The 17,069-nt window shown below is 34.7% G+C and overlaps 1 protein-coding gene and 1 pseudogene across 9 annotated transcripts in view; one reads left to right on the plus strand and one right to left on the minus strand.

The window, feature by feature from the left end:
- The window catches only part of Exoc6 (exocyst complex component 6), a 193,190-nt gene that overhangs the window by 34,301 nt on the left and 141,820 nt on the right, over window positions 1-17,069 (minus strand). For 8 of the 9 annotated variants that reach the window (XM_078037990.1, XM_078038005.1, XM_078037999.1 and 5 more), the window contains one exon: window positions 15,512-15,653. In XM_078037990.1, the coding sequence (XP_077894116.1) occupies window positions 15,512-15,653 (142 nt within the window). Of the gene's footprint in view, window positions 1-5,280; window positions 5,328-15,511; window positions 15,654-17,069 lie in introns of all 9 variants that reach the window. The other variant, XR_013434312.1, reaches the window with a different exon arrangement.
- On the plus strand, window positions 5,379-13,440 carry LOC101963162 (dynein light chain roadblock-type 1 pseudogene; annotated as a pseudogene).

A 17,069-nucleotide genomic window follows, 5' to 3' on the forward strand; every position in this document is an offset into this window, starting at 1 on the left:
CATCTTAAACTTTTCATATCAAATTAACCTGTACTTCCTTGCATACCAGTCTCTCTCTCCTGTCTTTGCCTTTGATCCTTCTGCCTAGAGCATCTTTCTCTTCTTTTTCACCAAAATAATAACTCTTACTTATCCACCAATTCAATCATCACTTTTCATGGGAAGAATTTCATTATCCCTGCAGATTGGGCTAAATCCTTCCTATGGGCTCCCATTGCAACTCCCTGTGTAAACCTTTCAGCACTCATTTTTGTTGCTTATAACTGTCTGGGTCTCCCCAACAGACCATACTCCCTGAGGGTAGGGACTATACTTCCATTTCTCATTTCTATGACCTAAATAAGAAATATTTAATGAAAGTTTCTCAAGTGAATGAAAGAAAACTGAGCAAGCAATAAATTCTAAGAGGATGCCATTCAGTCTTGGTAATTAATATACTATCTAGGTTGCTGATTAGATAAAAAATAGCACTAGCTCTTCCTGCTATATGGAAATATTCCATAACTGCACAGAATACAATTTTTAGTTTTATGTCACTTAAACACATACATATTTTTTTTTTCAGTGCTGGGGATCAAATTCAGGACTTTGCACATGCTAGGCAAGCACTCCATCACTGAAATACATTCCCAGCCCATTAATTTAAATTTAATAGCCATATGTGGCTATTGGATAGTACAAACCTAGAACATTTTGTGCATACTTAGGGTATTTATATCAGAATAAATCAGTGTGGGTGAGAACATTCCTAATGCATTCTTCAATAAAAATTGAAGAATTTCCACATCTTGGAAAGTAGAGCTGTTTGTTTTGTTTTCACCTTTACAGGAAATCTTAACAAAGTATGTGCTAAAGGAATAAATAGGGATATAAAGAATTCATTTCTAATATTGTTTAATGGTCCCAGACCATTGTTTAATGGTGTTGATGTGTGTGTGTGTGTGTGTGTGTGTGTGTGTGTGTGTGTGAGAGAGAGAGAGAGAGAGAGAGAGAGAGAGAGAGAGAAAGAGAAAGAGAGAGAGAGAGAGAGAGATAGATAGATACTGGGGATTAAACCTGGGGGTACTCTACTACTGAAATACATCCCCAGTCCTTTTTATTTTGAAACAGGGTCTCACCAAGATGTCCAGGTTGGCCTAAACTTGCAAGCCTCCTGTCTCTCCTCCTAAGTAGGTAGAATTACAGGCAAATGCCATCACACTTGGCTAATGATCCCAGTAATTCTTGAGGTACATGTCAAATTTTTAAAGAACTGTTGACTAACTTTTGAATTATTATGTAAATTCCTTCTTAGTTCATTCGGATTCTCATTTTGTGTATGTGATTTGTCATATCCTGGGGTTTACTTATTCTACTCCTTTGGACCATAATATAATTAAAAATATAATGCCTACTTCCCTAAAATGGTATCTCTTGTCTTCACAGTTTAGCCTTGCCTTTAAGGATATTTTTTAAAAAACATAAATTGATCCTGGTCCTAAATAAAATATTTTATTTACTTTAAAAATTTTTAAACAGACTATTCTGAATCTTTGTTGTTTTCTAAATTTTTATTGCCTCCAATATGGTCATTTTTAAAAAGACAAAATAACTTGATAATAAATTAATTTCCTACTATTTTCTGCCATATGGAACTTAGAAATAGTAAATGATTCTATGTCTAAAAGTACTCCAAAAAAAGATTCCAGAGAGAAAAGTCTGATCTTGGAAATATCTATGGTAAGTAATAGAATAAAAGTTTGCTATGTCAGCCTAAGTAGGAGGAAGACAGAATCAAAGCAGATGAAACTGAGAAGAAAAAGTAATTCATTTCAGGTGGAATTTTTTGGGTCTTCTAAATATAAATCATGTCATCTGCAAACAGGGATAGTTTGAGTTCTTCTTTTCCTATTTGTATCCCTTTGTTTCTTTCTTCTGCCTATGTGCTCTGGGTAGAGTTTGAAGGACTATATTGAATAGAAGTGGTGAAATAGGGCATCCTTATCTTGTTCCAGTTTTTAGAGGGAATGCTTTCAATTTTTCTCCATTTAGAATGATGTTGATCTTGGGTTTATCACATAAAACTTTTACAATGTTGACGTGAAGAGAGAGCTTACAGAATGGGAGAAAATCACTTGCATCTTAGACAGAACATTAATCTCCAGGATTTATAAAGAACTGAAAAAACTTAACACCAAAAAAAAAAAAAAAGCCAAACAACCCAATCAATAAATAGGCTAAGGAACTGAACAGACACTTCACAGAAGAAATAGGAATGGTCAACAAATATATGAAAAAATGGTAAATGTTGGCAAGGATGTGAGGAAAAAGGTACACTCATACACTGTTAGTGGGACTTCAAATTGATGCAACCTCTCTGTAAAGCAGTATGGAAATTCCTCTGAAAACTTGAAATGGAACCACCACTTGACTTAGTTATCCCACTCCTCATAGTATTCCCAAAAGACTTAAATCAGCATACTACAGAGATGCATCCACATCAATGTTTATAGCAGCTCAGTTCACAATAGCTAAGCTATGGAACTAACCTAGGTGTCCTTCAATAGATTAATGGACAAGGAAAATGTGATATATATACACAATGGTATATTACTCAACCATAAAAAGGATGTCTTTATGACTTTTGCCGCTAAATGGATAGATCTGGAGACTATCATGCTAAGTGAAATAAGCTAATTCCCCAAAACCAAAGGTCAGATGTTCTCTCTGATATGTGGATGCTAACACATAATAGAGGGGAGAACAGAAGTTCAGTGGATTAGACAAAAGGAAATAAAGGGAAGAGAGAGAGGTATGAATGGAAAAGATAGTAGAATAAATTGGTTATAACTTTCCTATGTTTATATATGAATATACCACCAGTGAATCTCCACATTATGTATAACCACAAGAATGGAATCTTAATCAGAATAAATTATACTCCATGTATGTATACTATGCCAAAACATGTTCTACTATCATGTATTCTAGAAAACACAATTAAAAAAAATAAGGGAAAAAAAAAGCAGAATGGACATTCCTCAGAAAACTTGGAATGGAACCACCATTTGACCCAGCTATCCCCATCCTTGGTTTATACCCGAAGGACTTAAAATCAGCACACTTCAGTAATGCAGTCATATCAATGTTTACAGCAGCTCAATTCACAATAGTTAAACTATGGAACCAGGACTGGGGTTGTGGCTCAGTGGTAGCGTGCTTGCCTAGCATGCATGAGGCACTGGGTTTGATCTTTAGCAATAAAGTCCATCAACAATTAAAAAAAATTTTAAAAACCCTATGGAACCAACCTAGATGCCCTTCAACAGATGAATGTATAAAGAAAATGCGGTATGTATACATAATGAAATATTACTCAGCCTTAAAGAAGAATAAAATTATGGCATTTGCAAGTAAATGGATGGAACTAGAGAACATCATACTAAGTGAAATAAGCCAATTCCAAAAAACCAAAAGCTGAATGTTCTCTCTGATAAGCAGATGTTGATCCACAGTGGACAGTTAGTAGGGAAGATTGAAGGAAATCTGAATTGTTTAGAGGGGAGGAGTGGGGCAGTGGGGATGGGAAGGATGGACTGTGGAATGAGACAGACATGTATTACACTACTGGTATGACTCAGCACCATGTACAGCCAGAGGAATGAGAAGTTATGCTCCATTTGTAAACAATGTGTCAAAATATATTCTCTTGTTGTATATAACTAATTAGAACAATTTTTTTTCTAAAAAAAGTAATTCATGCTGTGTGGGCTGTGATTTTAACAAAAAGGTATCTTTCAAATTGGCAATCTATTATGAAATTTTAGGAGACTAAAAAAGGAATATCTGTAGACAAAAATACAAATTATATGTGTGTGTGTGTGTGTGTGTGTACACATATATATATGTGTATATATATATATTTTTTTAAAATTAGGATAACAGGCCTTTCTGACCTTAGTAGCTATACAAGATGTACTAGGTTTGGTTTAGGAGGGTTGTGGGAGGAAGACTGATAAAAAGTCAGGCCCCAAGTATTTATTCTGACCTTGAAGTAAAATGCACAGTGAAAAGTTCTTGAAAAATTTGTACTAGGCAGAAAGAAATTTTTATTGTAAAGTAGAGAATGTGAATTATTTACAATGTAGATATAGAAAACATCTACATTGGGTAGGTAGAATTGTCAGGGGGTAGGGAAAGGGGAAGAATGAGTATAAATGGAGTCATAAGAGTGAAGAGACCAAGAGCTTGACAAAAAATTTAAAGGGAGGGTAAGGAGGCTAGGCTTGTCTCAAGACCTTGTTTACTGATGACAAAGGCAAATGCATATAAAATGGAGTCATTTTGTAACTAAATAAAGTACTGAATATGAATACCAATTGTTTGGTTATTGACAAGTGTTTTAATGCATTCATTTCTCATTATATCTGAAGATTTAAAGTGACTAGTTAGAACTCAAATTTTGGTTAGGCAAAGTATCTTACATGGACTAGATAGATCATTAGAAGAGTGCCACCTAGTGGTTTTTCTGGCAATACGAAAACCCATTCTCCAAGTCAGGAGTCAAGAATTTGGGGCTCTCACACTTACATTTGTTTACATGAGGTTGGCAGTAGAGGAATGCAAGCTTTTAGAACATTTATCATCCCATTTTTACATAAAGTAGTTTTAGCTCTATCCCTTTCTTGGAATAAAATACTGGTAAAATGCCTTCAATCAAATAGTTTAGGTGCTATTAAAATCCAGAATTGCTGGGTGCTGTGGTGCTTGCCTTATAGTCCCAGCATTCAGGAGGCTGAATAAGGAGGATCATGAGTTTGAGGCCAGCCAGGGAAACACAACAAGATCATGTCTTTTATTTTAAACAAAGCAAGTAAGAAATTCAGGTATCCAAACAGTGTAATAGCATAAAAGTTTAGTTTAAATAAGACACTGCAATATTCTCATACCATCCACATAATTTTGCCATTAATACTTTAAAAACATATTTTTTTTAGTTGCAGATGGACACAATACCTTTATTTTATTTGCTTTTACTTTTATGTGGTGCCAGGGATCAAACCCAGTGCCTCACACATACTAGGCAAGCGCTCTACCACTGAGCCACAACCCAGCCTCCACTAATACTTTTTTGGGGGGTGTGAGACTTTTTCAAGGCTGAAATTGGGGTTCCTGAGGTCATGGTCATAAAAAAGAGACTTAACCTCTTTAAAAATTTTTATTGTTTTTTTATGGAAGGTTAAGCCTTTATTCAAAATGAAGAAAGACACATGGAGATTTACCTACTTCTCAATAACTCACCTTTAAAGTAGGTGCTGGCACTCTTCAATCTGGAGCTTTTCTGATACCTAAAAAGATGGTAACTCTTAGGAGAGAACCTCACTAGATATTTGAGTAGAATGCATGAAAAAGTACGTTCTAAATCTATCCTGAAAACTTCAAATATGGGACAGAATTTGTAGTTCTCTGATGCTTTGGAAATATTTTGTATTTTGCTAGAAATACAAAGGATTTCTGAGACTTCTTTTTAATAACTATTTTAGAGGACATATTATCTTTTCTTCTACATGGTTATATCTGTAAGGCATCTATATTAGGCTCAGTACAGAGCAGGTATTTAATAAATATTTAAGCAAAGTATATACACAGATTTAAACATTAGCCTTATGCCAGGTTGGCCAATGCATCTCCAACCAAGAAGAAATTTATTTATTTATTTATTTTGATACCAGGGATTGAACTCAGGGCACTTAACCACTGAGCCACATCCCAACCCTTTTTTTTATATTTTATTTAGAGATAGGGTCTCACTGAGTTGCTTAGGACCTTGCTAAGGTGCTAAGGCTGGCTTTGAATTCACCATCCTCCTGTCTCAGCCTCCCAAACCATCAGGATTATAGGCATGTGCCACCACACTCAGCAGAAATTTATCTTGAACTTATACAAATCTATAATAGGATCACATGTTCAATGTAAATTTTAGAGAGGGCTATTATTGTGATTCTCCAGCAAACATTACTTATTATCTTTCTGACTTTCTCAAAAATATAGTTATACTAGTATTATGGCTATGATCAGGTTAACCAAAAGTATCTACTACATTCATGCACTGACTTGCTTAATATTTTCAACCTATAAATTTTTATATCTAAATTAGATCTGTTTCTTATACTTTCTCAAAGTACCAGCTACTTTTGTAGAATTTAACACTTTATAAGATTTATCAGTGAGATTATTTAATGACTATCTCCTCACTGGGCTTAAACCTCAAGAGGGTAAGGACTTTTTCTGTTTGGCTTACCACTATATATATACCCTAAATATCAACTATATAATAGAAACAAAGGAATTAATTAATATGTAATCCCAAAGCCCCTTCATTGCCTTAATATTTAACTGCCTCAGAATCTTAGAACTAGGATGTATCCTAGAAGTTGTTACTTCCAAATTCCATATTTTATGGGAAAAAATGAGGCCTCTAGGTGGTTTAATGGTTTGTCCAAAGCAACTTGATTAAATCAGAATCAGAGTCAGGACCAGAGCCAACGTCTTAACTTCCTGCCATGTGCTCAGACTATCTTAAAACATTTGAGCCAGGCACAGTGACACAAGCCTGTAATCCCAATGGCCCTAAGCAACTGATGGAGACCTTGTCTCTAATTGAAATACAAAAAAAAAAAAAAAAAAGGCTAGGGATATGACTCAGTGGTTAAGTGCTCCTGAAATTTCACTAATTAAACTATCTACCCTTGATGTATCATCTCTTCCTCCTTTTCTTTTCTCTATGTTTATTCCCTACCCTCTAGCCATGGGATGCACTCTTTAGGTTTCTTTCACTGTGTACTTCTCTGATTCTAACCACCTTAACATAACAAATAATACCTCTACTCAGTTCACCAATTATATGTATATATTCCCTCCTCTAAGATGTCTGGAATATACCCTCTTTTCTTCATTCCCACATTCCAAGGTCAAATTCTCTTTATCTTTCACATGAAAAAGTTCAAGAGCCTTTTTGTAGGTCTTTCTGTTTTTGGTCTCTCCCTTATTTCAGTTAAGTTTCCATGTAACACGAAAGTTAACTTTCTATAATATAGATTTCATAAAATCATGGTCTTGATTTAATAGCTTCAGTAGATCCCCACTTCCTGGATAAAATAAAGTTAAAGCATTCAGGAGTCTAACTTTTCTCAGTCAGGCCTTTTGATACTTTCAGCAGGCATCTTGCTGTCTACTCACATGAAATTGCCTGAAGACTCCCTAAGCACAATCCCATCACAATGCTTTTGCCTATGCCATTCCCTCTTCTCAGAATGCCCTTCCCTGCTTTCAATGAAATGTTACTCATTAAAAGACCAACCTCAAATTTCACTTTTCATTGTTATCAATCTTACCAATCCCATTATAGGTAGAATGAATCACAATCTCTTTACATATATATTTCTATAAAGAAGTTGTTTTTTAAAAAAATTTTTTTCTTTTAATATTTAACTTTATTTTATTATTTATGTGTGGTGCTGAGGAGCGAACCCAGGGCCTCACATGTGCTAGGAAAGTGCTCTACCACTAAGCCACAACCCCAGCCTAAGAAGTTGTTATATTCTAATAATTTAATGCATCTGTCTCCTTCCCAGCCAAAAAGACTATGAAATATTTGAAGTCTGATTCATCTCTCATTTTCCAATATACGACATGTAAAAGGTTCTCATTAAACATTTGAATAAATGAATAGTCTTATATCAATTAACATGGAAAAAAAACTTTTATAATTACTGAAATTTTGGCTTAAGCTAGTTTACCTCACAGGTATGTGATACTCATTGCAAGAAACACCAGGGAAAGGAGTACCATAACAACACACTGTTTGAAGAAATAAGTGAGCCTGTAGATGATTAGTATTAATTCTTCTTCATCATCAGAAAAAAACCCAAACAAAAATCAAAAGTACATGGCTGATGATGGTACATAATAATTTGTCAGAAACTGAATTAGTTCCAACTTTCCATCTCTTACATCATCCAGATGTGCTATTTGTTTATCGCTGTGAAATGACATTCTGCAGCCTAGGAATGTATGCAAAATGTTTTAACAAAGTATTAAGGGTGGTAAAGTAAATATTTTGGTTTCTGACTAAAGAAAATAGAAGAAATATCAAACTCAGAATAAAGGGCACTTTGTTTGTTTGTTTGTTTGTTTGTTTATACTGGGGATTAAACTCAGGGGCACTCAACCACTGAGCCACGTCCCCAGAGAGAGAGTCTCACTGATTGCTTAACCCCTCACCACTGCTAAGGCTGGCTTCGAACTCTCTATCCTCCTGTCGCTGGAATTACAGGTATGTGCCATAGCGCCTGGCCTTAAAGGGCACTCCTGATGATGCTTATATTTCATACTTGGAACTAAACTCACTCACTATTGCTTAAATTCTTTAAGTGCCTTTCCTGAGTTGTCCAGGATCTTTGGTGGTTCATGGGCTCCAGTCTAAGTTCAATTCCTGTTATCTAATTTGCATGGACTCTGGATCTCTTGCTAATATGCCACGTATTGGTGGGATTTTACATAAATCTTGGGAACCAATTACAGACTATTATACAATGGTTTCTTGGAGTCTTAAAGAGAAAGTGATTACTATGAGTCAATTTGGGTTTATGAAGAATCACAGTAGTATCATTTTCTTCTTTGAAAAGGTAATTAGATGAGGAAAATTCAATGGTAGGTATTAACTCTATGTGCTAGCAAGTCAATCTAAAGGTGACTTATAATTTTGGGTAAAACATTAAACTATAAATTAGATTCACTTACAGGATTAGAAACTGGTTAAGACAACCACAAGTACTCATGAGATTCTGAATGATGGATCTAAGTTGATATGAAGGGGGAGGTTCAGATATTGCAGTGGTTCTCAAACTTTATTGTGCTTCAGAAGTCTCCTGGAGGCCTATTCAATCAAATTGCTGAGATTTATTCCCAGGATTCCCAATTCAGCAAGTGGGGCTGAAGAATTTGTATTTCTAGTAAGTTCCCAGGCAATGCTACTGCTATTCATCTGGGGACCATGTTTTGAGAACCTATGATATACAGTATCTCAGAATATTAATAACAGGCTTTACCCAACATTCTGGAAATGACCTTGTTAAATATGCAGACTACATGATTAAAATCTATAGATAATATTAACCTGTGATGTAAAAAGATCTCAATAGGCTAGTTATAGAATAAATCTTAAAAATAAAAATTATGGAATAATCTTAAAATACTAAAATAAAAACCATACATACAAGTATAAGATTAGAAAAACAAAGCTTAGAGGGGCTAAAGCTCAGTGGTAAAGCACTTGCCTAGTACACATGGGAGGCCCTGAGTTCAATCTCCATTTCTATAAGTAAAACAAAACCTCCAGAGCTTAGCAATCACAAAAAAAGAAAAAGATGTACAGAATTTAGTGCACTGTAGCATCAATGATTTAAGTATACTCTGGCCATTAAAAAAAGTCATAATAGTTTGGGCTTCATTAATAAAGTACAGATTATAGAATAATGTATTTGATAGGCCACCTACATATTATGCTGGTTCCCCTAAACCTGGGGGATTAGACACTGACATCAAACAGAAACAGAGTCAAGCCAGTTGTTCAAAAAAGAGCACAGGATCTAAAATTATATGTGAGAATAGGAAGAACTGTTAGTGTCTGGTCTTCAAAAGTTTAGAGGGATATAAGAGCTGTTTTAATATATAATTAGCTTATAGATAAGGATTTGTTGTTTTCTGTATGACTTTAAGCAGACTGCCACATACAGTTGTCAGGATACTTCCTACACACAGGTACCCAGAGAAGGAGAAAGGGAGGGAGAAGAGAAATTCAGTTTATAGTTCATTCAATGAGTCACATGACTTGGTAGGGATTGAGACCAGCTAGAAAAAGGCTAGACTTTCTCTAATTCATTTAAAGGAGAAAACTTTTGCCTTTTGGTGAGAACACTTTCCTAATTTGCATAAAGGCACAATATGAACTAATGATAACGCTAGCCTAAAGGTAGAACTAGGTCTATCAAGAGAAGTTTAGAGAAAAAGTGCTTTCAGCTCAATGTAATATAATAATAGAGCAAGATATCATATAGAAAAACAGTTTCTGATGAGTAGCTAATCTCCCACACTGGATGTTCAAGGAATATCTGGACAACTATACCGTAAGGTTATTTTAGAGAGGATTTCAAGGTGGAAGAGTATGTGAGTTTGTGTGTTATGAGGTTGGCAGTGAAACTCAACAATCTTTTTAGCTTTGGGGATTCTTCATCTAAACTACCTATCTTTTCCTCCATATCCAAGTGATTCCATAATAATCAGACCCCTTCTTTTCACAAATTTACCATGTACTCTAGCCTTCTTCCTATCTAGCCAAATTCCTCTTCCTATCTTCTCCTTTCCCTGACCCATACATACTAAAGCATACATACTAATTAGTACTGAAAATATACTTTGTATACAAACTGCTTTCTAAAATGCTCACTATCTCTAGCAATCAGAGAAAAGCAAATTAAAACTATTCTAAGATACCATCTCACTCCAGTAAGAATGGCAGCCATTATGAAGTCAAACAACAACAAGTGCTGGCGAGGATGCAGGGAAAAAGGTACACTCATACATTGCTGGTGGGACTGCAAATTGGTGCAGCCAATTTGGAAAGCAGTATGGAGATTCCTTGGAAAACTGGGAATGGAACCACCATTTGACCCAGCTATTCCTCTTCTCGGACTATACCCAAAAGATCTAAAAACAGCATACTACAGGGACACAGCCACATAATTGTTAATAGCAGCACAATTCACAATAACTAGTGTGTGGAGCCAACCTAGATGCCCTTCAATGAATGAATGGATAAAAAATGTGGCATTTATACACAATGGAATATTACTCAGCACTAAAAAATAACAAGATCATGGCATTTGCAGGGAAATGGATGGCATTAGAGCAGATTATGCTAAGTGAAGTTAGCCAATCCCGCCCCCCCAAAACAATTGCCAAATGTCTTCTCTGATATGAGAGGAGTGACTCAAAATGGGGTAAGGAGGAAGAGCATGAGAAGAATATCACCTTTAGATAGGGAAGAGAAGTGGGAGGGAAAAGGAGAGAGAAGGGGAATTGCATGGAAGATGGAAGGAGACCCTCATCGTTATACAGAATATATGTATGACAATGTGAGGGAAGAAAAAAAAAAGAAGTGGGTCACATTAGATTGGGTAGAGAGAAGTGATGGTAGGGGAGGGGAGAGGAAGGAGGGAATGGAAGCAGAATAAAATAGACATTATTATTGCTGTGAGTATATACGTGACTGCATGACCAATGTGATTCTGCAACCTGCATACTCAGAAAAATGAGAAATTATATCCCATCTGATTCAAATGTATGATATGTCAAGATCATTGTACTGTTATGTGTAACTAATTTAAAAAAAAAGAAAAACAAACCAAAAATTACTTAAAATAGAATGAAAATTTAGTTAAAAATTTTCTTAATATATTCACTAGAGAAAGCTGCAGGTTTTTTGTTATTGTTTTGAGGTTTTTCAGTACTGGAGATTGAATCCACAGGCACTTAACTACTGAAAAACATCTCTAGCACCCTCACTCTTTTTTTTTTTTTTTTTGAGATCAGGTCTCATTAAGATGCTTGGGACCTTACTAAGCTGCTTAGACTAGCTTTGAACTTGTGATCCTCCTGCTTCAGCCTTCTGAGTGACTGGGATTACAGGTGTGTGTCACCATGCTAAGCTACCATTCATTCTTTTTTTTTTTCTTGAGAAAGAGAAAGAGAGAGAGAGAGAGAGAGAGAGAGAGAGAGAGAGAGAGAGAGAGAGAGAGAGAGAGAGAATTTTTTAATATTTATTTTTTAGCTTTCGGTGGACACAACATCTTTATTTTATTTTTATGTGGTGCTGAGGATCGAACCCAGCACCCCAAGCATGATAGGCGAGTGCGTTACCGCTTGAGCCACATCCCCAACCCCATTCTGTTCATTCTTAAATGATTTATGTGTCAATCACTGAAAGTCCATGAGTTGCAGTAGAAAAGAGTATGGGACTCCTTCATTACTTATACCACACTATTAAAAATTAAAAGATGCCTTTTGGGGGGGAAAAACAGTTAACATCACAAGCTGTGAAATAAACATGAAAATATAATCAATTTATATTTGTTTGGTCATTACTGAAAGTATGATACTGTATTTAAAAAGTAATGATTATAGTGATAGATGATACGAATTAAGAGGCAGAGTCACCCAAAGGGAAAATCTTAAAAGGAAGCCAAGTTTTCTTCTACGGTTTCTCTTTGAGTCTTGGTCCCTTCCTTTCCCTATCTCTAGTGCCAAAATTTAGCCCCCAGAAGGCTAGGATTTATCCTTCTTATTCTTGACCTCAGACTTTCCTAATTGAGTTATACCTCATACTCAGGGTCTTCCTTGGTGTTCTTCAAGAGATTAGTCCTTTAAGAAAACATCACATTTAAAAAGGATCCTTTAGCAATTCTGCCCAAAGTAGTGAGTAAAAGCAAAAAGTATCACTACAACAGGATAGTAATAAGGCAAAGATTGGCCAGGGGGTGGGGCGGGGTGCCGACTTAGTTAGGCTACCCTTCATACAAAAGTATGAACAGAGAGAGTTAGACATTGAATTGCCTAACCAAACAGCAATTTCTATCATTTGGCAATAAATCTAATTGAGAAGAAATAACCAAACATCAACAAAGGGTTCAACCACCTAATTATTTTGAAGTCACAAAGAGATATAATAAAACAAAATATCTCAAGCTATATCAATGTAAAATGTGTACATAAGCAATGTCATACTGGAATGAGCTCATAAGACAACTTTTTTTTTTTGGTATTGGATATTTAACAGGGGGATTTTACTACTGAGCTACATCCTAGCCCTTTTCATTTTTTATTTTCTATTTTTTGGGGACAGGGTCTCACTAAGTTGCTTAGGGTCTTGATAAATTGCTGAAGCTGGACTTAAATTTGTGATCCTCGGAGTGTTCGCGACGCAGAGCTAAGGATCAGTCCGAGATGATATGTAAAGCTTATAAGAAAAATTGAAAAGGAAAATGAAACAAGGTGTCATTAGAGGCAGAGGTGGAGGAGACACTGAAGTGACTTCAGAGCCAGAAAGGAGTACAGGGAATCATCGTGGTGACTACAGAAGGAATTCCCATCAAGAGTACCATGGACAATCCCACTACCACACAGTATGCCAACCTCATGCACAACTTTATCTTGAAGGCAAGGAGCACTGTGCGAGAAATTGACCCCCAGAATGACCTCACTTTCCTTCGAATCTGCTCCAAGAAAAATGAAACTATGGTTGCACCAGATAAAGACTATTTCCTGATTGTGATTCAGAATCCAACCGAATAAGCCAACTCTTCTGGCTCCCTGTATCATTCCTTAATGTAATGCCCCAAAGAATACTAGTGTTAATCATGTCAATGACTGGCCCATGGAAATCGCCCTAGAGCCCATGCAAACCAATCCAGTGACCAAGGTTGGTCTGGCAGCTGTGCCCAGCCCCACCAGAGGAATCCTTCTGCTGTTCCAGGCACCCCAGAGTTCCTAGGAGGGCTCTTTCCTTACTTCCAGGTTTTGGAGCAAGAGCCTGTGAAAAGCCTACACCCAGCTTCCTTCTGACCTTTAGTTCACTTTGTTGCCCTTGGAAAAGGCTGTTTTTCTTTAACTAAAAATAACCAGAATGCTTAAAAAAAATTTTGTGATCCTCCTGCATTAGCCTTCTGAGTCACTGGGATCATAGGCATGTACCACCACACCTGCATAAGGCAACTTTTTAAAAACTTTAAGAAATCAGTTTTTAGCTGTGAGCACAGCTGAGAAGTACAACACACACTTAGTATGTGCCAGACCCTGGGTTCAATAAGAAAGAGAAGAAGGAAGGAAGAAGGAGGAAAGGAAGGAAGGAGGGAGGGAGGGAAGGAAGGAAGGAAAAAAATTAGTTTCAAACTACTTATAGAATAATAATTTGAGCTTAGATAGCTTGTAAAAATTTTTAAAGTATTTTTTTTTGGCAAATACAAAAAATATTTTGTAAATGTTAGTTTTATTTTTTATAAAGAAAATAAATGTTTTCCAATTAGAGAAAATTAGAAACACTTCCTAAGAAAATGATTTTTTTCTCTAGTGGAAAACCTTATACACAATAGTCACAGGAATATTTGATCCTTGTTGGGAAAAAAAAAGTTGTAGGCTGCTGACATTTAATTTTTAAATGTCTTTCACAAAGAATATATTATTGCAAATATTTCCTCAGACAAGTATTTTATAATCCTTCTTGTGCCCCACTGACTTTCAATTTATCAATGGAGGTGCCTAACTCAACTGTCAACAAGGGATTACTCATTTGAAAGTACTGCTTGAAAACTGCTTATGTATACTCATGTTCTATACTTTAAAAGTTATAATTTAAGGGTTGATAAAACCCATATCCAGAAGTACATATAATAAGGCCAATAACACTCAAGTAACCAAATCGGTTTTGAAGCTGATTAGCTAAATGTCAATACTAGATTATGGAATATGAGAACCTTAGTACCTAAACAAAATAAAGTAAAAAATAATGGCAACTATAAAGGCTTGAGAAATCTTTGGGAAAGATAAACAAAAATTTAGACACTTCATTTGGTATGCAGGTTTTTTAAAAATTTATTTTTAAAGAGAGAGATATTTTTTTAAATATTTACTTATTTAGTTTTCGGCAGACACAACATCTTTGTTTGTATGTGGTGCTGAGGATCGAACCCGGGCCACATGCATGCCAGGCAAGCGCGCTTGAGCCACATCCCCAGCCCCAATATGCAGGGTCTTAAGATTGTCCTTCTACCAAATATCTAAAAAGTTATTAATAGAAAAAAGTGACAAACTTAGAATCATCTCATTCATTTATGACAAACATTAAGAGTCCTGGCAAGAAAGCAAGAATGACTTGAGAGAGTTGGAGTTGAGGTTCAGTGGTAGAGTACTTGCCTAGCACGTGTGAGGCACTGGGATTGATTCTCAGCAATCCATTCTATTTATTTACTTATTTTATAAAATAATCTATTTTATTTATTTATAAATAAATAAAATAATCTATTTATATTATATTATTTATAAATAAATAATTTTATTTATAAATAAATAAAATAGAGGTAGTATGTCCACCTACAACTAAAAAAAAATACTTAAAAAAGAAAAAAAAAAGAATTACCTGAGAAAGAAATATTGGGGATAATGAGTTATCTTTTGAATTATCCCAATCTAGAGTACCATTTCAGTGCCTCTCTAGAAACCTTGAATGTCGTGAAGCTGGCATATTTTTCATTTTTCTCTTCCTTTAAAGTTAGTTCTACTCACAAGGCTGCCAAAAGTTTAGTTACATTAGATCCTTTCCGTCTTCAAAATATCCTACTACCACTATATATATAATTTTTTTCATATAATTTAAATATACATTCCTTGAAATTCATGAACTAACCAACATGGTACTTACATTCACACTGTATGACATCTAAGTTAAATTGCTGAACAGCTCCCATGCTTATCTGTTTTAACTCACTATCCAGCAGCATCTGCATCAAGGTTGTTGACAGATGCTGGCAGGCTGACATGCAAGCTGTCTGGGCGACTTTCCCCTGTTTAAAACAAACAACCAAACAAAAAACAAACAAACAACAATAAATAAATAAGCAAATACAAAAATATACTATAAAGTAGTACAAAAATTATATACTGACAATCTTTTAATAGTGATTATTGGCTTTTCTGTTTCTGCATCCTGAATAACTATGCCTTTGTATTGTAAGAACCAAAATTAATATTCTTAGTTCCCTCATCTTTCTCAGGATATATCATTAAAGATCTAACTGAAATACAAAGAAAACTGAAATACAAGTTAAAAAGCTATTATTATTTCATATCTCTTGAAATATCTAAGATTAAAAGAATTAATATCTAATATTAAAATGCCTGAAAATTTTAAAAATATTGATATTTCAATATTAAAATATGACATTTATGACAAAATCACCATAACATCAAAAAACACACTTTTCCATATAATGCTCTCTAAGCTCTCCTTTGTATATTTAACTAAACCAAAATGAAGAAAGTTAATGTTGTAATTTATTATTACTATTTAAACTGTATCTAAAATTCAAAATATACTTTGAGCCATAAGTCTTTATTTCTACTCAGAATGCTAGTCTGTGACACAGCTTTAATTACTGATGGGAGGGAGGCTTATTTACTAGTATGACTTCAAATTGAATTAAATACAGATCTGTATTTAGTTTTAGAAATTGAGTTTTAAAATCATTTGGTAATTTAGAAATATGTAGTAGTTAAGTGAACTACATATGCTTGTGGTTTTCTTTTATTAAGGTATATAACACTTAAATATATTTTCTACTTTAATAAGGTCCTGAAACTACATGAACTTTGATAGCCCTAAGTTTTCTTCTTTTAGCCTCTAGGTTATATTGCTAAATTACAATACTACATCACTTTTAGTAGAAACTATTTATTTTAAAAGGCTTTGCATTTGAAATAGAAGTTTAAAATAAAATATTTTAAAGACTCTTCTAGATAAAATTTTCTAGTATAATACTGCTCCTAGAATGGCTACCTCTAGCCATTATGGGATTTGGTGATTTGATGATAAAATTTAACATCTATGGTTATGGTTAGAAAAAATGACTTCCTGGAGACAAGCCATGTTTTGCTTCATTTCCATTAATAAATATTTAACCATTTATATTTAATAATTAGGTTCCTTCCTACTTAACAAAAAGGCAATAAAGCTACAATCATGAAAAAATATCTTCCAAACATAATTGCTACAATAAATGGGTACAAAAATGTTTATGTGGATTTGATTTGAAAAGTAATAAAGAACATAAATATATTTTCACATTTGTTAGAAAATTTGTTCTTTAACTTACACATTAATAATCAGACTGGAAACAAAGAACTTTTATGAATGATTCGTTAGCATTTAGACACTATGCACAGTAGAAAACTGAAATGGAATGTCAATTTCTCAATCAAAA

Source organism: Ictidomys tridecemlineatus, chromosome 1 (assembly GCF_052094955.1).
Source record: "Ictidomys tridecemlineatus isolate mIctTri1 chromosome 1, mIctTri1.hap1, whole genome shotgun sequence".
In the NCBI taxonomy this organism is placed as follows: domain Eukaryota; kingdom Metazoa; phylum Chordata; class Mammalia; order Rodentia; family Sciuridae; genus Ictidomys; species Ictidomys tridecemlineatus.